The sequence below is a fragment of the Protopterus annectens genome, chromosome 14.part0 (genome assembly GCF_019279795.1).
Source record: "Protopterus annectens isolate FY-2018-M chromosome 14.part0, PAN1.0, whole genome shotgun sequence".
In the NCBI taxonomy this organism is placed as follows: Eukaryota; Metazoa; Chordata; order Ceratodontiformes; family Protopteridae; genus Protopterus; species Protopterus annectens.
In genome coordinates, this window is record NC_056748.1 from 1,124,015,427 (window position 1) to 1,124,037,336 (window position 21,910).

The 21,910-nt window shown below is 40.2% G+C and overlaps 1 protein-coding gene across 2 annotated transcripts in view; it reads left to right on the forward strand.

Annotated features, from left to right (window-relative positions):
- The window catches only part of LOC122789446 (AP-3 complex subunit mu-1), a 243,651-nt gene that overhangs the window by 20,796 nt on the left and 200,945 nt on the right, over positions 1–21,910 (forward strand). For both annotated transcript variants that reach the window (XM_044056909.1, XR_006362810.1), the window contains exons 2-3: positions 1,986–2,275; positions 17,007–17,178. In XM_044056909.1, the coding sequence (XP_043912844.1) occupies positions 2,003–2,275; positions 17,007–17,178 (445 nt within the window). In that variant the 5' untranslated portion in view covers positions 1,986–2,002. The remainder of the gene's footprint in view (positions 1–1,985; positions 2,276–17,006; positions 17,179–21,910) is intronic.

A 21,910-nucleotide genomic window follows, 5' to 3' on the forward strand; every position in this document is an offset into this window, starting at 1 on the left:
AGAAATATGCATTTTTCGCAGGGAGATGCCAAAATTCTGTTAGTTTCTGACAAAGGGGGTTTAGCATGGGAACTGAAGTCAGGTGACAACAAGTGATGTTATCCAAGCTAACCCAGCAGTAATATTTGATATTAATTTAAGAACTCTATCAGAGAAAGACTGTGCATATTGTATCTTGTTTTTGACCTAGAAACAACCACTCAGCACCACCTTCTGCACTTGCCTTGCTGTAAGTAAGTTTCTAGGGTGTAGTAACTCTTTTAGAGTCAGATATGAATATAGTAAAATATAGCTTAGCTGTTTTCTTTATTTTTGACTATTCTGTTTTAAATATTTAAACTTTGAAGTAACTGTTTGTTTACTGAGTATTGTCTTGTTGTTTTATTATTTAAATATGTTTAAACCTTTTAATTGTGGCTGGTCTGCTTAGAGATATTTAAGCTCTTAGAGTACTTGCATATCTGTTGACACTGTACAGGCCACTCCTGAATAGCCTTGTTCGTGGTCGAACTACCATTTGGATTAATAGTAACACTACACAGTAGGATTGGCCATCCTTTGCTAAGGGCCTTAAAGTAGCTGATAAGGGGTTCTGGTGGCAGTAATAAGTACCTTTATAGTCTGGTGGCAGTAATAACTACCTTTATAGTCTGGGCAGAAGGGAGTATAGCTAGCAAACCTGTGCCAGCCTTTCCCAGGTGTGTATATGCGTGTGTAAAACAAATCTCCAAGAGTGTGTGTGTGTGTGTATCAACCGATTGGGCAGGGACACAAAGCATTGGTTGGACAGAGAGAGCGCTGGAGGACTTGGCTTGGAACCCTGGCTAAGGACCCAACTCTATAACTGTGCCAGTGGGGAGTCTTATTGTTGATCTGGAGAAAGAGGGAGAAACCAGCCCAAGACTGACTGTGGTCTCTGTTTGCCCTTAAGGGAAATTGCACTTTACAGTGTATGTGTACTTGTCATCCTCCCAATGTGTACGTTCCCCGCTGTTCCCAGTGGAGAGGATTGAGGCTTCTTAATTACTGGGCCAGTGCAGGGGCATCACACCCACCTCCTTACTTCTGGTAGCCTTTTTATGTAATGGTAACAAATTAGTGTGGAAAAGGATATCACTGGGGAAGCAGTCCTTCACTGGTATAATGTATTGCATTAAAATAATGCCACTGGTGTTGTCTCTGTATTTGAGCATGGAATGTTAATGATTACAGCACTTCTAGTTGGTTGTCTTAGACTTTGTCACATGCTGGCATTTTGGACACAGTGTTTCAAACCTGTTTGCGGGTTATTTATTGGCCTTGAGTCTGCCTTGCTCACAGGGCTGTATTTTGAATGTGCTGCTCCTAAAATGTGAATGTTTAATGCAAAAATCAGTAATGATGCACTCTTGAGTTTATTTCACAGATTTAAGAGCAGGCATAGAGAATGTTTCTGTGTCAGTATTTGAACCATAACTCTTCTCCCAGACTAACCGGCATAAAACTGCTGCTTTAAATTATACACAAAGGGAAGACAGTAATTTTAATCTTACTTCTGATGTTTTAGAGAATTTAAGTAGTAATATGCAGCAACAAATTACACATAGAATAGTGGTGCGAAATGTGGTCTTAGCTTCAAACCATGTGTGTGTGAGAGAAAGGCCAAAAAACATCTTATCTGTACCATTTTTATTGTCTTCTGCACAATATGTTTTGTGTATTTCTTGACAAACTGGTGTGATTCACGAGATAGGCTGTTGTATGAGCGTGGTAATGTGAGAAGGTCTTGTTTGATTCACAAAGTAGAAAAGCTGTTGTATGAGCATGGTGGTGTGAGATGAAGGTCTTGTATACTTAGAGCTTCCGTAATACACTTAATTATAACCATGTTTTGTGATGCCAAAACTGACAATCTGCTGACATCTTGTACAGTCCTGGAACATGACTTTAATTGTTTGCATTAATGTGGAATAACCTTGTATTTACTTACTGTTTGTTTTCTACAGTGTTGTTCTGGAAGAAAATGATCCATAGCTTATTTTTAATAAACTCGTCTGGTGACATATTTCTGGAAAAACACTGGAAGAGTGTGGTTAGCCGCTCAGTTTGTGATTATTTTTTTGAAGCCCAGGAAAATGCAGGAGAGTTTGAAAATGTGCCACCAGTCATCCCAACACCACACCACTACCTTATCAGTGTCTACAGGGAAAAGATGTTCTTTGTGGCAGTTATCCAGACGGAGGTGCCCCCACTGTTTGTCATAGAGTTTCTGCACAGGGTCTCCGAGACATTCCAGGTTAGTCTCTGCATTCATTAAAAATAAATGTGGTTGTTACTTCATAGCACAGTACTACATGTAGAGCATAACCATGCATTTTATCAAACTGTCTAATTTAGGTCACTTGTGTTAAAATCATATAGTTTCTTTTTGGACTTAAAGGATTAAAGAATTAACTCTAACCTGTGGAACTTGTTTAACTTGCTTACTTATGTAATCTCTGTAAGTAGTCTGTTTGTAATATGTAATGCTGGTATTATGTAATGCTGTATCTGCTTACCCTTGGAGCTTTTCTCCCCGGGCCTCCGCTGAAAATGGACATGCATCCAGTCGGACTATCCCGGTCAACAAATGTAAAATACATTAAAAAATGAACTTGTAATATAAAGAATGAGTGGGAGAAAGAGCAGAATTTTGACTGGTCTAAAATCAATTCTTCAGTTATTTTGGAGGGAAGAGGAGCTGGCATAACCATATATTTTTTTTCTTTTTCTTTTCTTCACCTCTGCTTGTTTGACTGTGAAAGACATTATTATGGATTGGGATGACTTAGGAGAAGGCCAGGATGTTTAGATGTTGGTGTTTGGATATGTTCTTTATGCATATCTTGACCAGAGGTGACGTTGTGCTTTGTGCTTCCATGTGCAGGGTAAAAATGCATAATTTAGGAGACAGTCTTGACTTGATATTGAAGCTTGATGGGACAACGTCTGCCGTGGTGGTAGAGCCAGTCTTATTGTTTTTATCAGCTCCGTATAGAAATGTCAGAACTACTAGAGTGCTGACCCACAGAAAAAAAAAGACAGAAAATGCAGAAAGTTCAAATATTGAACATCACTCTTCTCCTTTTACATTTTTTTTTTTTTTGCTGGGTGAGCAGGTTCCCTCCTTTACCTCGGAGATGTGTGTGGGGGGCAAGCCCTCCCCTTACCTTCTTAATTTATATATACCATCTTCAAGATTGCTATATCTTGGAGAGAAGGTAATATTCCAAGAAATGGCCATATTACACTTGGTATATGTAAGTCTGTTTTTTGGCCATTTAGTCTCCATATTGTGGGACTCATAAAGCGGGTCCTGTCTTATGAACTCCTGATCACGTTTCCTTTTGAACTCTCCCATATTCATCTTCCTGAACTTGGGTTTATGGAGTACTTAACTTTTTTTAAAGGTTGACCTAGATTTTTGAGTGTGTTATTTTAAGGTTCATCAGCTCCTCTCAGACAGTAGGATAGTAGACCTTTTGCCTAGTTATTAAAAGTAATAGGTCACTGACTTCTGCTGTCAACCTAAGCACTCTATCTGATGTACACCTCACCACCTTGAAGGCACACAAGCCATAATTTCTATGTTGACTTCTGTGCCTTGAGATGAGAGGGACATAATTCAGACCCTTGATAGAGGCATGTAGATTGTTGTGATGACTAACTTGAATAAAATTAGTATAATGTTCATTACCAGATATGTGTTGTAAGAAGATCTGTGCTGTAACCACCTGAGCAGTTGTTCTCTTATTGTGGTGGATAGACTGTACAAGCTGAACAACATGTAGGGCTTTTAGAGCGAGTCTGTTCTTGGCTTTTCATTGAGAAGGTTGTTGACATTTAAATGTGCTTTTGACTCTTGCAGACCTCATAGGCTGCTCACAGGTAGAGGATGTAATTGTTGTCACTTATCTTAAGTTTGATATTCCTGATTACAGTTAGCTTCTATGTTTGATTTTTGGGAAGCACCTTTGCACTTGTGGGCTGGATCCCTTTCCTTCTAGAGTAGGTATCACCAGCTTTAACATATTGGCACTAATTGCTCATCAGGTTTTAGTGTTCTGTTTGAATGCTGATATTTTTCCTTTTCTTTCAGATGCAACTTTAGTCATTTTAGTTATTTTAGTTATTAGGAATCCGTCTTTAGACTCAATCTGAATAACTTATGCCTTAGCTTGAATTTTTTCCATTTTTAGGTGGGGCTGTTGAGAATTTTTTTTTTTCTTAATGCAGCTTGGATCATATTTAAAAATTTGTGGGCTCATGGACTCCTAAATCAATATAGTTTTTATTTTCCATGTAGTAATTAGACAGCCTTCTTAGGATAGTTACTAATTTTCTTTATAGCCATAGTTTGTCACCTTTTTTCTGTACTGATAGTTGCTCAGTAGCTTTCAGTACTGTGGGTCATGATATCATGAACAAACATTATTTCTGCACTGTGGCCTCCTGGACTCGTTTGCTTCATACTTTTCTGGTCATCCCTAGAACGTATTGATTGGGGGAATACTTTTGGATCCTACATACCCTTTGCAGTTTGCTGTCCCATAAGGGTCAGGTGTGGGTCATTTCTTACTCACTTTGCTCATTCTGTCCTTAGGTGATTTGATTAGAGGTGAAGGGTCACTGTAGCATTTTTATTTGACGTGTACTCTGTTTTACCTCTTCTGCCCTGACAAACAAATTACAAGTCTGTATTCCCTTGATGATATGGAGGGTATACTTGGAAGGCTTAATTGAAATTGAACATGTTGAAGATTGATGCCTTAGGTCACAGCCACGTTTTGGTGACGGAGTCCCTATGTTGGACACTTAAGTGGTATGCATGCCTAGATCCCTTTTCTTCCAGGAAGGTTGTGCCTGTCCTTTGGGTGTCCTTGCACTCCACTGGAGCAGCAGTAAAGAGAGCTGCCCTTTCTAGGCAACTGATTGAAGAACTGCACTTGTTTTGGAGCAAAGTACAACTCTACAAACAGTGTAGCAAAACATCAGTATTGTGGGATGCTGAAGAACACCACAAATGTCAAGAACTCCAAGAGAAGTCAATAAAATAAGAGTGACAACATCTCCACAGGACAATTCAGTGTTTAGAACAACCGTAGAACAAAGTAACTGCAAAACCTATTGGTATACCTTTGAGTCTGTGTGACAAAGTAGTGCACAGGTTCTGGCCAAGATTTCCTGGGTGACCAGTTGCCACCATGTAGGACTTCTGTGTGGTAAAATGTTACTGGTTAATTCAGATGAGTCTGTTTAGCCTAGACATTTCAAAAATGGCAGGACTGGTACCTTTCCCATGAGCTAGGCCGTGTGTACATAGACATTATCGGATCTATACTAGATAAACGAAAGTTTATCTTCCCGAACGCTAACATGAGCAAAAATCCTGGAACCCGAAACCGGAATTGTGAGATCACAGTACAGTGAAGATGGGAATATTTGCCCTTTCCTCACTGTAGTGCGATCTGTTGAGTTGGAATATATATTTAGCGGGGGGTGTGGGGGGTGCAACCCCCCCACAATTGCAGTTTCGAGTTCCGGGATTTTCGATAATGTCAGCGTTCGGTAAGATAAACTTTCGTTTATCTAATATAGACCCACATTATCAGCATAGAAGTTTTGTTTTTTCTTTGCCGAGAAGCTGCATGCTAAGGCACCATAAATAACCTTTTGATTTCATTATTTTATTTTTAAATGTCAACTCATAAAATGAGGATTATGGATTATTGTCCCTTCTTGGATCTCACAGCATGTGCAAGGTCTGTCCCCAAAGGCATGTGTTGTGTGTATGTACATAAATTGCTCAGTAGATAGTGTTCCAAGCTTAAAAACCAAAGTGAGTTAAGAGATGTTAATTGTATGGGTCACCACTGTAATACATTTCCTTAGCCTCAGCTGTATGCACAGCCTTACAGTCTGAATACCAGAACTGTTTGATATTCCCAGAGAAATGTGCTATCTGACTCTCTTTTTTTTCAGGATATTCTGGAAGATAGCAGTAATACTGAATATGAGCCTCTTCACTGTGTGAAGTTTTTGTTCTACATAAACTTGTAGAAGGACTGTATACTACGTGACATGCAAATTTCTCCTATAGTAATCTAGTATTAGGATTTGAAGTTATTCACCTCACATATTACACCCCCATTTTATGTATATATAGTAAATATATATATATATATATATATATATATATATATATATATATATCAAACCACGTATGCACACAGCCATACCTCCTATATGGGAGGTGAGGGGATTGCCCCTGCAAAGAGGTGTTTTATTGTTTTTTGTTTTCTGAATGCTAGGTCTCCTGTGTTCAGTGTTTTGGATTCAGTGTTTTTAGTGTCCGATCTTTCATCATATACTCATGTATGTAAATTACATGCATGTGTGTTTGTGACCAAGGAAGTGGAAGACTGGATGGGTATTCATAAAATCATCCCAGGCATGACTGGTACATCACTCTTTGAAAAAGGAGGTGAAGTCTAAGAGTGGGCCCTGGCAAGATGTATCTGACCATGTGAGCCACCTACCTTGTACAGTCTGATTCTTTTTGATTAGCAACATTTTGTGTGCTTTGTACCTCAAGTTTTTAAAACAATTTGTTTTTTCCTTGAAATAAACCTCTTTATTTACTGATGATTTTGGCTCAGGACAGCCTGTTGTAACAACTTTTGGTAACCACATTTCTTCGTCACTTAGTGTACATCTCTGTAACTTATTTCTTCTTTAGTTGTTGGCAACCATGTTTATTGATATAGTGTCTAATTCTAACAATAATTTGTACATTTGTGGTAAATATGTTGTGCTGAGCAAATATGTTGTATGTAACCTCTTGCATGATCTCTACTTCAAAGAAACCTCGAATGTTGGAATTTATGTGTAGCAGTCAGAATATTAAACACACTCTTATCTTCCCTTTGTCCTGTCTGTGGTGGAAATTACTTTACTCAGTTTTTAGTTTATTTTACATCGTCTGGTTTTGAGCAGTGTTTTTGTCTCGTTTAATTTTGTTAATTGTTTATTTGTTATTGTGGCATTCTTTGCTTTTGCGTACTTTCATACATGGAGTGCATTTCCTTGGGATAAGCTGACATACATTGTAATATTCTTTTTATAGAACATTGTGTTATTTTTTATGTGTAAATGCTTAAGAAATTGTTGATGATCAGGTCATATTTTTGTTTATTAAATAATATCTCCATCCGTCTCACAGATGCCTTGTACCAACACTTTGGAAATGTGATTTGCAAGTGCTTGCGTTGTCTTCCTACCTTTATTATTTTATAAACATTTGGAATTGTTTCACATCCATGTACAACTGCTAATGGCTTCATTTGTATCTGTGCATATCTGTTTTGTCTGTCTTTTAGAACCAAACGTTATTAAAAAATACTTATAAAATACCATAAACATTTCCAGCAAAATGCCCATTGTGAAAATCTGTATAGTAGTTATGCACAATGCAGATTTCTCTACGCTCTTAGTTTAGTGATAAAGAGCCCTACAGCTCAGGGGCAGAGAAAGCAAAGCCCAATACTTACCCCATCATATTATTAAGTAAGCTATGTCTGTCTGTCTATCTATCCTTTGTTGATCCCACTAGGCTAGTAGCTTCTCTTCAGGGGAAATCTGAGATGGTAATTACACTACTAGGGGAAGTATGGTCAGGGCACCAGAAACTTCTCCCACTGTTTTCAGCAGGTACCATGGAATCTTGTGCTGCAACCAGCTTTTAGACTTGCAAAGATTTCCAACTTCTGCTCTATCATCCTTTTACTTGGAAACTGTTTGAGGAGGCTGGCTGATGTGTGTAGAAGTTCCTCAACTGCATAGACTACCATACCTATTTAAAGTTTTATGTTTCAGTCTTTACTGGTTTCCACCAGTTCCTCCAGTTCATGAAGTTCTGCCATTACTTTAATATTTTCTTCACTTGGCTATCCTTTCTCCATTTGCAGGTGCCAGCTTTTTGTTTGTTCTTATACTTGGTGGCTTTGCAGTTGCCCGCCCCTACTATAAATTTGATCTGGGACACTCCTCCCAGTCTGGTGTCTTTAACTCATTCTACCTAATACATGCAGAACATCTAAGAAGACCAACCCCCTTAGTTTCTTAACTTTGCATTATATTCTGTTCCTCCTTTCTCCCTTTCCACTTTACCTAAAAAAAAAAATATTCAGCTGCTTTTACAGTATTTGTGTTTCCTCCGCCAACTCTATTACTTCATCTTGCTTTTTCAGCTACTTGTTCTTTAAAGTGTTCAATTTCATCTTCTGTGCTGCATTTATAACTGCTGTTTTTAGTCTGTTTAAGTTTTAAGTGTTATTTAAGCTCCACAGATCCACTTTAGGCCTCCTGTAGACTACAAGAGCAACAGGAAGGAGAAAGAGATACTGTAAGTGCCTCCATTTTGATTTTTGAGTAATTTACTGTTCTCTGTACTTTGTTGTTTTTAATTTATCTGCATTTATTTAACTGCATTTGCCTTAATGTTGCTACACACCCAAGTGTGCTAGCTTGTATGTATTTAAAGTGTTTTTGCTACTGTTTTAACTGCTTTTCTGCAAATAAACCAAAAGTTCTAAGCTTCTTTCCCACCTTTCCTGTAACTAGTCTAGTCCAGATGCAGATTTGCTGTATCTAGGACTGTTTTGTAAGTTTCAGAGCCCCTCAGACCTTTCTGTGTTGCAGGGAAGTCTTCTAGCTTATCAGTGGGAGTGGTAAGCACTAGGCTACCTAAGCACTAGGTAGCCTATCTACCACAAGAGGATTGGTTTCTGGTCCAGAAATTGTAGTTTATTGGCTGTATGGGCAGTTTTTTCGACCCCTTTCAACTTTCTTGTTTAAAAACCTGTGTTTGCGCACCGCACAGCAGCGCTCAGCTGAGGTAAACTATTACTGGTGCCGGAAAGTCTGCACTTCAGTTTTCCCCTTAGAACGTGCTTGTTCTTTTACTTCTTGCATTTCAGTTTGCACCTAAGCACTAGCTGTTCCTGCGCAGTAACAGCACCAGTGCTTATTAGTTATGACCACCCCTCCTGGTATGATTGTAGGGCAATTTCTTATGCTTTCTCCTGCTAAACTGGTGCACTTGGGCATTCCGAGAAAGTGTGGCAACTGTCGAACCCTCTCCTCTTACCTCCCAACATGCATACATGTGAAAGATGCACTTATATCACCAAACTGGAAGCAGTGCACGCTCCAATCAAGACTAGACTAGCTAGTCAAGAGGAGAAGGTCATCACCTGCAAGTCACTACATAGAATACACAGCCCTCCAAAACACCAACCATCACAACCCACACACACAAACACAAACCATACACCCACCTTTGCGGAGGATCTCAATAAAAATTTACTCAAACAGCAGAGACTCCTGAGACAGAAACGCATTCGACCACCACAACACAACACCAATCCCAGAACACATAGCTCACCACCACAGTGTGCCCCTCAACCTAAGCCCTTAAGGCAAAACACTTTGCCCAATGTACTAATCATAGGAGACTCAATTGTGAGACAGACTGATGTCCCACTTACTAGATTGAACAAGACGGTGACCGTCAATTGTTAATCAGGTGCCAGGATCCACCACATAACACATGCACTCGGATCACTCCATGACAAGTACAAATATGACTCTGTCATTGTCCATGTGGGTGTGACTGACCTGAGACGTACCTCCCTGGACTACCTGAAAAGAGATGTGATGGAACTCTCAGATTATGTGGCCCAGGCAGGTATAACCCTAGCCCTGAGCAGTATTCTAACGTCACCCAAAATGATACTGCAGTATGAGCAAAAAATGATTGACTTCAACAATTGGCTAAGTTTCTGGTGTCATTCTAAGGAGATCCAGCATCTGTCTGCCTGGGATGACATGATCGACAGACCTCGATGCTTTGCCAGAGATGGCCTGCATCTGTCACCCATGGGATTCTGGGTACTGTCCAAAGCTCTTGACACCCCTATAGTGCCTTTTTAGGCAGTGTTCCAAAGACCAAAATTTCACCATAACAGCTGCAAACAAATGTAATCTGAGGGTCATGCTGCTCAGTGCTAGAAGTCTAAATCTCAAGATGCACTCGCTCGAAACTCAGAATGGAGAATGTCGACATCTGTGCTGTAACAGAGACTTGGTTTAAAGAGGTAGAAAGCACCCCTGCGCTCCCAGGCTACAACTCATTCCATACCTTTTGGCCCCAGAATCTGGCTGGAAGCTGTAAAGGTGGTGGTGTCTCCATATTCTTAAAGGATATGCACACACCTAAACTGGTAGCCCAGCATAATGCATCCGAGATGCTTCAGGTAGAACTAACACTGGATAAGACAGCAATACAAGTCATAGCCTGCTACAGAACCTCAAACATGTCCCTAGACTCTCACTCCACATTCCTAAGTACCCTGGAATCCATCAAGGTCCACCTCAATACTCTCATATTCGGTGAATTCAACTACTCTTCCATCAACTGGGAAAACTATTCAAGTGCCAATGTACAGGCCCAACGCTTTCTGGAATTTATCAGTTCCAATGCCCTGGATCAGCTCATTCTGACCCCCACTAGAGGAAGCAACATCCTCAACCTGGTTATCACCAACATGGGAGACCATTGCTCCACATCTATAGTCAATTCCTCTCTGGTTAAATCTGACCACAAACTGATCGCCATGGAAATCTCCATCTCGCCTACAACCCCAGGTAAGGTGACCACCCTGAAAAACTTCTCTGAAGTCGACTTTGGGCGCCTAAAAACAGATGTGGCTAACTTCTCAGCACCTATGCCAATGGAAAATAGCTCCATGGCTGCCGAATCATACACCAATGCACTGTACAAGCACGTACACAAATGCATGGACCTTGCCATGCCATACCACATAGAACTAAGATGCTCTCCTCCAAAAAAAGGAAGCCAGTCTAGTGGTCCCCAGCCGTCAATAAACTCTACAACAGACGGAAGAAACTGTTGTAGAAAAAATGAAGTCGCAAGTCTGGAAAACGTTCCTTGTCAGTCTCCCCTCTCTCCCCCCAAGGGCCCCATCACAATACAAGAAGAAAGCCTAGTACCCACCATTTCTGTGGCACAGGTAAAAGCTGCATTGTCCAAAGCCAAGAATACAGCATCCATGGAACCTGATAGTATCCCTGGCTGCATCCTACATGAGGTACAAAATGAACTGGCACCACATCTGTGTGTCCTGTTCAGTCACAGCCTTACCTCATGCTATGTCTCTGAGTGGCTCACTGCTACAGTCATCCCGTTCCATAAAGGGGGAGCACCTACAGACCCTGGGAACTATCACCCCATTAGCCTGACTAGTCTGGTATGCAAAGTAATGGAGCGCATCATCATGGACCTGCTTGACAAAGATATAGACAATCTCCAAACTCTTGACTCCACACAGTTTGGCTTTGTCAAGGGGAGAATCCTGCCTGCTGAACCTGGTTGACTTCAAGGCAGTCACCAAAGCTGTGGATGAGGGTAAGACAGTGCATGCAGCCTACCTCAACCTGGTCAAGGCCTTTAATACCATTCCACACTCGGGTATCTTTGATAAACTCATCAAACTAGGCATCGGTCCTTACACCAGTGGCCCTGGTGGGTTGCAAATTGGCTCACAGACAGGACCCACAGAGTGAAAGTTGCAGATTCCAAGTCAGACAGTCCACCAGTCATAAGTGGTGTCCCACAGGCCTCGGTCCTGGGCCCTCTCCTGTTTGGCATCTACTTCTCAGAAGTCCAGGCAAACACAGGACAACTCTGGCTGACCAAGTTCACTGGTGACTGCAAGCTAGGAGTCATTATCAACTCCCAAGTGACACAGACATCCTACAAAAGGGCTTCTATGAGACCAATGACTGGTGTCGGAACCATGGCCTGAAGCTGAATGCCAAAAAATACGTCATCATCCCCTTTGGAAAAAACTCAGTTCCCATGAATTACCACATTGATGGGAGCCCCACTGAACACTGAAGGGGCCATAAGAGATCTAGGCACCCAGGTGGACAGCCACCTCACCTTTGACCACCACTTTGTCACTATGGTCAGAAAGTCCTTCTATGTGACACGTCATATAACCAAAGGATTTGCATCCAGGAAGAAAGAGGTCATCATCCCTCATTAGACCAGTCATCGAATATAATGCCCCATTTGGCATGTACCTGACCAGACACCTACAACAGCTGGAGAGGTCACAAAAGTACCTCACAAAAAGGATCCTAGGCCTTAAACACATGTCCTACAAAGACCGACTCAAGAAACTTCAGCTGTTCTCAGTCTCTTATTGTTTACTTAGAGGTGATCTCTACTTGACTTACAAAGCCATATATGACCCAGCCCTACTTGAAATGCCATGCCTAAAGAAATCCCACTCCCCCCGTGCCACACACTCCAGAGATCACAACCTCATTACCACAATTAACAGAACGTATTAGAGGAACAGCTTCATCTCCCAAAGACTTTCCATTCATATCAAGCAGAGAACCTCGCTGGCCCTCTAAAAGAAAAATCTTGACGAATGGATGGGTAACAGAAAGTTCAACCCAGGATCACTCCAGTTGCCCTACTGGATAGGGGCACTGTGAACTAACATCGGGTGGCACAGTGGCTAGGCTTGTAAAGGCTCCCGGGCCAGTAGCCTACCACCTATGAAGCTATAAACCTATGCAACAAACATGGAAGTATCTAGAATAGTTCTGTCTTCCCTGTTCTTAATTTCATTTCTGATGAGTCTAAGTAATTGTAAGGAGACACCTGAGTCTGGCCGATCAGAGCTTGTCACGTGTATATCACCTTTTCTTAAACTGCAGGAGTGCCTCATATTCCCAGAATGTGTTGGCCAGTCACCCAGAGAGTCTGTCTTGCATCTCCAGCAAAGTAGAGAGGCTGTTTGAACCTGAATGGCATGTAAAAATAGTTTATCACCACCCAAAAAGTCTGAACTTCATATCTCCAAGGTATGCTATCAAAGCTACAAACAGCTCTCACAATTTTTCATTCGTAGTCTCTACCTACAACTCCTGTTCTTAAGGCAGCCTAAATTGTATGATTGCATTTGCATTTATACTTAATATTTATTTATTTATTTGACATTTGTTAACTGGGATGGTCCAGCTGGGCATAACTTTTTCAGTGGAGGCCTGGGGAGGAAATCTCCACATAACAATAACGCTAAAAATGTGATACAGTACAAGACAGATATTTACAAAGAATTAGACAACATCAGCAGTAAAAGTTAAATTATAACTATAAGTAAAAATAACGAGACGGATAAAGAAGATAAGAAAAACAAAGAAAAGTAGAGCTAGAGTAGGGAGGGGGTTCAAGACGGATGATTACAGAGACAAGACTAGGTACTATTAAGATGTAATTTTAGTGTTTTCTTAAATTCATGAACATATTTCTCAGGGGCAATGGAAGCTTGTTCATTGGGAGGCAAGGGAAGAGCTATAGAGATACTGTCCATTTTTTTTTAGGTTTGGAGATTTGTAGCACTTGTTGATCAGAGCTTCTGAGAGATCGAGGGAGGGAGTGTAAAGGGAGATAAGTGCAGATGTACTAGGGCAATTGGAGGGTTTATTTAGGATAGTATAAGTTCTACTAACTGTGGCTTTAGGAGTTGCGTTTCTTTATTTCTAGCTTGTGTAAATCGTAAAACTTATTGAAGCCATTTCTTTCAGTATGTCAATTCAGTTTAAATTTTAGGATATTTCACATAGAGTGTAATCTGTATAACTGTCCATTAGCCTCCTGCCCCATGATCTGTTAAATGAACTTTTCTGTGATAAAAGCACACTCTCCCAGTTGTTTCCATAAAGTAAGTTGGGGTATTCTCTCCTTATCTTCATTGCCTGAATTTTCACATTTTAGATTCGAGTTTAGGGTAAGTTATCCATCTAATCTTGTGTTGTATTCTTTTTCATGGCCCAGTAGGAGCTTTTAAGTGGTTCTACCACTATTGTAGAATTAAATCTTGAGTGGTTACAATAAGAGAGATGTAATTTAGAAAATAAAATGCCCATTTTATTCGTTAGTATAGTCTTCCCTCTTGCCTTGTATTGAAGATGTAGTACAAAAACAGAGTCTAGCAGCTTGTACGTAATGTGCCGTGTTTGGAACTCCTGAACTTCTCTGCAGTGGAGATCATCCCATAGAAAATTAGTACATTGTCTTTTCATCTTGAATAGAAAGGTCATAGGAGAGGGGACTGATATTCCCTGTGTCACATAAAGTATTGAAAGTAAAGTAAACCACTGTAATCACTGATTTTTTTTTTGCATGACATCCAGACATATACCTCTCCATGTGCCAAAAAAGACCTTACATTTTAGTTAGTATATATTTGAAGTTGAGATCTACCAAGGTATGCAAGGAAACTGTTAATGTTACTCCAAAAAAAAAACTATGCATATGGTTATATCTAAAATTGGTATTCTAATAGTTTGTGATCGGGCATGAAATAAATGTTAACAGCTTTTTGTTTCTCTATGTTTATTTTGTATCCTGATACTTGCCCAGTATGACAAGTTCTAGAAATAACTTCTGTAGATATGCTTTAAGATTCACAGTACACTGACAAATCATCAATTTAAGACTTTCTTCCCAAATTATAATCCTGACATTTTGATTTTGTAAATCTAATTGCCACTGGTTCCGTATATAGTGTGAAAAGTAAAGGTGGAAGTGGTCCTAATGCTCGTCTCTGTGCAAGATGTTTGCCTACTGAGCTAGCAGTTTATGTGCAGATTGCCCCTCCACTGTATGCTGGAGGCCCTGCTGGAAGGAAGGAGACTTGACTTTTGTTTGTCTTCCAGGAGAAAGAAAAAAAATGCGAAAATGAATAGCTCGAGAGCAAGTTATGTGCTGCTTTCATTCTTGGATGACTCTTTGGTGCAAACCTCCAAGGTGAAAAGATTCATCTTTTTTTTTTTTTTTGAAGGGTGATCAACATTAAAAATGAAGGTCTCAAGTGGGGGAGGCAGCCTTATCCAGGCTAAACCAGCCTGTGGGAGCCAAGAGGTCCTGCTCTGGGACAACACAGCAAATGCTAAAGGGAGTAGGCCAGAAGCCTCAACTTGGTTTTGAGCTACTCCCTTCAGCATTTGTTTTGTTCATCAAGGTGAAAGCAAAGGGATATTTCACTCCTTGTCCCAGGAGTGCCATCCAATGCATGCTGTAGATGAGTCCTGGATGGATTCCCATTGGAGTTAGTACCCAGGAGTGCCATCCAATGCAGGCTGTAGATGAGTCCTGGATGGATTCCCATTGGAGTTAGTACCCAGGAGTGCCATCCAATGCATGCTGTAGATGAGTCCTGGATGGATTCCCATTGGAGTTAGTACCCAGGAGTGCCATCCAATGCATGCTGTAGATGAGTCCTGGATGGATTCCCATTGGAGTTAGTACCCAGGAGTGCCATCCAATGCATGCTGTAGATGAGTCCTGGATGGATTCCCATTGGAGTTAGTACCCAGGAGTGCCATCCAATGCATGCTGTAGATGAGTCCTGGATGGATTCCCATTGGAGTTAGTACCCAGGAGTGCCATCCAATGCATGCTGTAGATGAGTCCTGGATGGATTCCCATTGGAGTTAGTACCCAGGAGTGCCATCCAATGCATGCTGTAGATGAGTCCTGGATGGATTCCCATTGGAGTTAGTAGGTTGTGTTTTTAATGCTTAGGACGGCATACATAGAAGGAAGAATGAGTGCATGTTCATTTCACACTGCACACCACTGTAGATGTTCAAAATAAATAAATAAAATTCTGCTCATGGAATACATGAATGCGTGTTTGTTACACATCAAAATAACTCCATCCATCCTTTACCCTTTTATACCATTTCTGCACATGGGGTCAGGGTGTCACTTCAGCAGTGACAATCGTCTAGAGGCAAGGTTTACACCGTCTCTCTTGACCTTAATTATTTTTTTAGTGTTTATTATCAAATCACTGAAAGGCTTAGTAGATGTTCTTGTACGTGGACGATCTGCTATATGAAGGGTAATCTTGGGAACAAACTGCCAAAAGAAATTAAAGAAACAAATGAGTCTTTAGTCAGCCAAGGGTTACTGGAGCCAAAATGAACAAGGACATGTTGAGGTGAAATCATCTTCATTAACCTGTTCCAATTGTACTGAGCAAATATTAACTTTTTTTAGACATGGAAAGTTCTAAAATCCTTTAAAATGTGTAATAAAATGTCATTCCTTGTATTTTTATTGTGTTGTAATTGAACTGTTACTATACTTGTACTAAATGTAAGCTTTATTGCGACATGCATCTTGGACCAAGACTGAAATTGGTCAATTTTGATCAGTTTTCTACTCTGGTTAACAAATTCAAATATTTTTCAAGTACTGCACTGCACACACTTTTTGATAATGTGTATTTTAAAAGGGAGACTTGAGTGCATCTGGCTTTCCAAGTTAGCAAATGCAAAAAAGGAATGCTCCTGTATTGATAGACAGAGAGAGTGTATAAAGTAGTTGGATTTGTGGCTTGCTGTTCAATATAAAATTGACAGATTAGTTTGCTAGAAGCTGAAAATAATTTACTGAATTGGAACACTAAAAGAATGTGAACTATGTCCATCTTTAGAGGACTTGCCCTTTTATCCATGTCCTGGTGTGTCTGCATCCTCAGAGCTGCAGTATTAAAGGTGTAAATAACTTAACTTAGAACATATAGCAATGTAATTGTAAAAAGAGAATTATAGAAACTTCAAAATCACAAACAGAGGTCCAGCACACACACACACACACACACACACACACACACACACACACACACACACACACACACACACACACACACTTCATTAGTACATTTTAACATCCCATTGAAGAATTTGTCAAAATCCATGCTTTGCCTTCTGATTATTCATTACTTGGATTTCTTAGGCATGTTCTGTCCAAACTTTAAAGTAAATATTTTGCATTGAAGTGTATGATAAACAATTGATATTGAATGTGTTTTCAGGATTACTTTGGTGAATGTTCTGAAGCTGTCATCAAAGACAATGTTGTCATAGTGTATGAACTGCTGGAAGAAATGCTAGACAATGGCTTCCCACTGGCAACAGAATCAAACATCTTAAAGGAATTGATCAAGCCCCCTACCATATTGAGATCTGTTGTAAATACAATCACAGGTAAGGTTAAAAGTGTGCTATGTTTTATTTTTAGGTTTAAAGTGTTTGTGAATCATAACAGCATGTGAATAGATCTAAATGCATGCTGATAGAGGACCTGTTTATGTTTTCATAGGTAGGACCTATAAAACTGGGTGTGTAGAACTAGGCATGGTTAATTTTTGGAAACATCACAGATTGATATACTGTTTATGGACCAGCAAAATACATATAGGCTAGAAATGTAATGCCCTTTGCATAGCTTGATTTAGACTGTTAAATTAAGGGAATATTTGGAATAGCTATAAGTTTATTGCTTTCTTTTCTGGATGAGAGTTCCATGTGGGGCAACAACAACTCTTCCAGTTATATACTAGCTTTATTTGTCCTTTCTCCAGCCCTTCAGTGAAGCCATCATGCTTCACACGAATGTTATGTTGATCATTAATCTGCTTGGAAGTATGTGTTATGTATTGTGGCCTATTTCTTAGGTGGTGGATATAAGGCCATAATTCCTTTCAGTTTCTTAAGTGAGAACATTTATTTTTTTATGCAGGTCTTTTGTTAAGACCAAATTTCCATCTTTGGCACTTCTGAGCATTGGTCAGGTAGTAGTCTTGGTACCAGTGGTTTGGGTGGGGAGAGGTAATATCAGATGGCTGGTGGAATCCTTTTGCACCTTACAGGTGGAGGTGAGATTTACTGCTTTTACCCTGTACCTGAAGAAACTTCATAAACTTTAGCGAGAAGCTTCTTAACATTTTGAAGTTTCACAAATTGTTAACTTAATGCGTTAATGCCTAAAATGAAATGTATGCATTCATTGATTGCTTTCAAGCATGAATAAAATACCAGTCTTATAAACTACTGTAAATAAAAATCTGTTTCAACTCCGTCTTCACATCAGTATCTTTCTTTACAAAAAGCCTGCTGGCTTCCAGAAATGGTTCTTGTAAGTTTTCTTAACTATTACATTTTAAGATCCAACATTTTGATCCCCCGGTAACAAAATTACCAGAGATCCCTTCGTCTCCCAGCCCACTTGAGTAATACGGCATAACGTATGAACTGCTTCCCCATCGTCTCCCAACTCACTTAAGAATAATATGCCGTACGTATGAAATACTTCCCCATCGTCTCCCAACTCACTTAAGAATAATATGTCATATGTACGAACTACTTCCCCATCGTCTCCCAACTCACTTAAGAATAATATGTCATACGTATGAACTACTTCCCCATCATCTCCCAACTCACTTAAGAATAATATGTCATACGTATCAACTACTTCCCCATCGTCTCCCAACTCACTTAAGAATAATATGTCATGCGTATCAACTACTTCCCCGTCGTCTCCCAACTCACTTAAGAATAATATGTCATAATGTATCAACTACTTCCCCATCGTCTCCCAACTCACTTAAGAATAATATGTCATAATGTATCAACTACTTCCCCATCGTCTCCCAACTCACTTAAGAATAATATGTCATACGTATCAACTACTTCCCCATCGTCTCCCAACTCACTTAAGAATAATATGCCGTAAATATGAACTACTTACCCTTTATTAGAACTATTTTCTTGCTTGTCACACCTGAAAGAGCCTTTTCGAAAACTGCCCCAATGAGCTGGAAATTTCTCCTCCCTGAACTTTGTAGTGAACATCTCTAATTTCATCCATAAAGAAAAAAATATCTTACACTTTGCTAGGTTTTTAACAGTACCTTTGTAATGGGCAGTGGGTAGGATGTGAAACTTCAGCCAGTTAATTATATTTGGTATTTTACATTTGTTTACCAGGAAGGTCCGACTGGACAACAAGTCCATTTTCAGCAGAGGCCGGGAGAGGAAAAGCTCCATGAACATGCATAGTATACAAAGCATTTCTGAAAAAATTACAAAGTTATCAAGAGATTAAAAGAAATTAATAATCAAATGGTTGCATCCTCTTCTCTATTCTGAAAGCAGTCTCTGCACAACTTGTACATTGTTGAGCTGTGTGTGTCCTTTGTACATTGTGTCCTTTTTACATTGTTGAGCTGACTGCGTGTGTCCTTTGTACATTGTGTGTGTCCTTTGTACGTTGTTGAGCTGACTGTGTCCTTTGTACAGTGTTGAGCTGACTGCGTGTGTCCTTTGTACAGTGTTGAGCTGACTGCGTGTGTCCTTTGTACAGTGTTGAGCTGACTGCGTGTGTCCTTTGTACAGTGTTGAGCTGACTGCGTGTGTCCTTTGTGTGTGTCCTTTGTACATTGTTGAGCTGACTGCGTGTGTCCTTTGTACATTGTTGAGCTGTGTGTCCTTTGTATGTTGTGTCCTTTTTACATTGTTGAGCTGACTGCGTGTGTCCTTTGTACATTGTGTGTGTCCTTTGTACGTTGTTGAGCTGACTGTGTGTCCTTTGTACAGTGTTGATCTGACTGTGTGTGTCCTTTGTACATTGTTGAGCTGACTGTGTGTGTCCTTTGTACATTGTTGAGCTGACTGTGTGTGTCCTTTGTACATTGTTGAGCTGACTGCGTGTGTCCTTTGTACAGTGTTGAGCTGACTACGTGTGTCCTTTGTACAGTGTTGAGCTGACTGCGTGTGTCCTTTGTACAGTGTTGAGCTGACTGCGTGCGTCCTTTGTACATTGTTGAGCTGACTGCGTGTGTCCTTTGTACATTGTTGAGCTGTGTGTCCTTCGTACGTTGTGTCCTTTGTACGTTGTGTCCATTTTACATTGTTGAGCTGACTGTGTGTGTCCTTTGTGCATTGTGTGTGTCCTTTGTACGTTGTTGAGCTGACTGTGTGTCCTTTGTACAGTGTTGAGCTGACTGTGTGTGCCCTTTGTACATTGTTGAGCTGACTGTGTGTGTTCTTAGTGATAATCCATTAGCTGTCTTGTAAACATTCACTGAGTGTAGAGTGTCAGCTTCTCCAGTTGAGACTGCTGCTTCCTGTCTGCTTCAGTCACGTTGCCTGCCGCCATCCGCTACTACCACCTTTATTTGCATTCACATTTCGAAAGCACTTATTTCATGTCTTTGTGTCTTCTGCTCTGCTTCGTACAACCTCCGCATCTAATCTGCCTTCTTGCCACATTATTTTTACATCTCATTTTCTGAAGTAAATTGTACATTGTACTACAACCACCTGGACATATTAATTTCACATTAATCTAGATTGCTAATTAGGATTTCTGATAAAGAATTGTAATCTGTGTGGGGAAAACTCTGATATGTTTAATATGTTCAAATATAGGTCTGGAAATTACCTTAGCTGTTTGAAACTTTTCTTCCAAGGCCTTTGTTGAAATTGAAGACAATAGGTCTCGTAGGTGAAGAATCCACGTATACCTATAATACAAGGGTTACCCAAGGTACATAAGTCTATGGATCCACCTCCAATGAGACCTATTGTCTCAGGGCAGGGGTGGTTGACCGAACCGATGTCCATCTACATAGAATACTACTCTAGACCACTGGTAGACAAGTGTGTCCATATTCTTAAAGATAGCAAACAGTTTCTGATAGATTTGTATGATTTTATGAAGGATGTGGAACCTAATAATAAGTTTCTAATGGTAACGCTCGATGTGGTGAGTTTGTTTACTGTTATACCCAATGAGGCAGGGGTCCAGTTCTATCTTAACCACTTACATAAGAACTCTAGTTACACGAGAAGGTTTATAGAATTATTATCTTTGTTTTTGGAAATTGTACTCACCAATAATGTGTTTATGTTTGGTGAGGATATGTACCTGCAGAATGATGGCGTAGCTATGGGCACTTCATGTGCCAATAGCTACGCCAACATAGTTATGGCAGAGTGGGAGGATCAGTATTTGTTTGGTTCTAGTGGTTTTAGAGACCATGTGAAGTTTTATAGGAGGTTTGTAGATGACCTCTTCCTCGTTTGGTGTGGTTCTTTAGAGGAATTGTTGTTATTTGTTCATAATGTGAACCACTCTACTGGATTTTTGAAGTTTACACTTGGCTACTCAGAGGATGTTATCTCTTTTTTAGATGTGGATATTCGTAGACCGCCAAGTGGACTGGTTAATACTTCTATACATAGGAAACCATGCTATCGGAACGCACTCCTTCATAGGAGTAGTATGCATCCTACCTATGTGTTTGAAAATGTCATGAAAGGACAAATCATGAGGGCTTCAAGGTTGAATCCCTCTGATATGGGTTACTCCCGAGAGTTAAAGAAAATGGGAGAGATGTTCCTGTCCCGAGGGTATGACTCAGGTACTTTTAGTAGGACGAAAATAGAGGTGGATTCGTTACGTAGTACTGTGGCCAGACCCTATTTTTCAGATCCAGGGGTAGCCGATGATGTTGTACCTATAGGCAATGGGCTCCCACAAGGTATCGTTAGAGCCCCCCTTTTTTATACCAAGGATGCCAGGTCTATTAGGAGGTTTATGGAAGATAGATGGGAGATCTTGACTCTGGATCCTGTGGTTAAGGGAATTGTGGGTTTGAAACCTTCTATTAGCTATAAGAATAAACCCAACCTCAAGAGTATGCTATGTCATAGGCCTGTACCACCAGTTTTAGGACGTATAAATGGATCAACATGGAATACACACCCATGTGGAAATTGTAACCAGTGTAGGTTTATAGATACTAGGGATTCATTCACCCATCCTGTTACTAATTATGAGTTTAAGTTTTCTACAGGTACCAATTGCTTAGATTCTAATGTAGTCTATCTGGCTAGGTGCTCCGCCTGCACCTCGTTCTATATAGGCAAAACT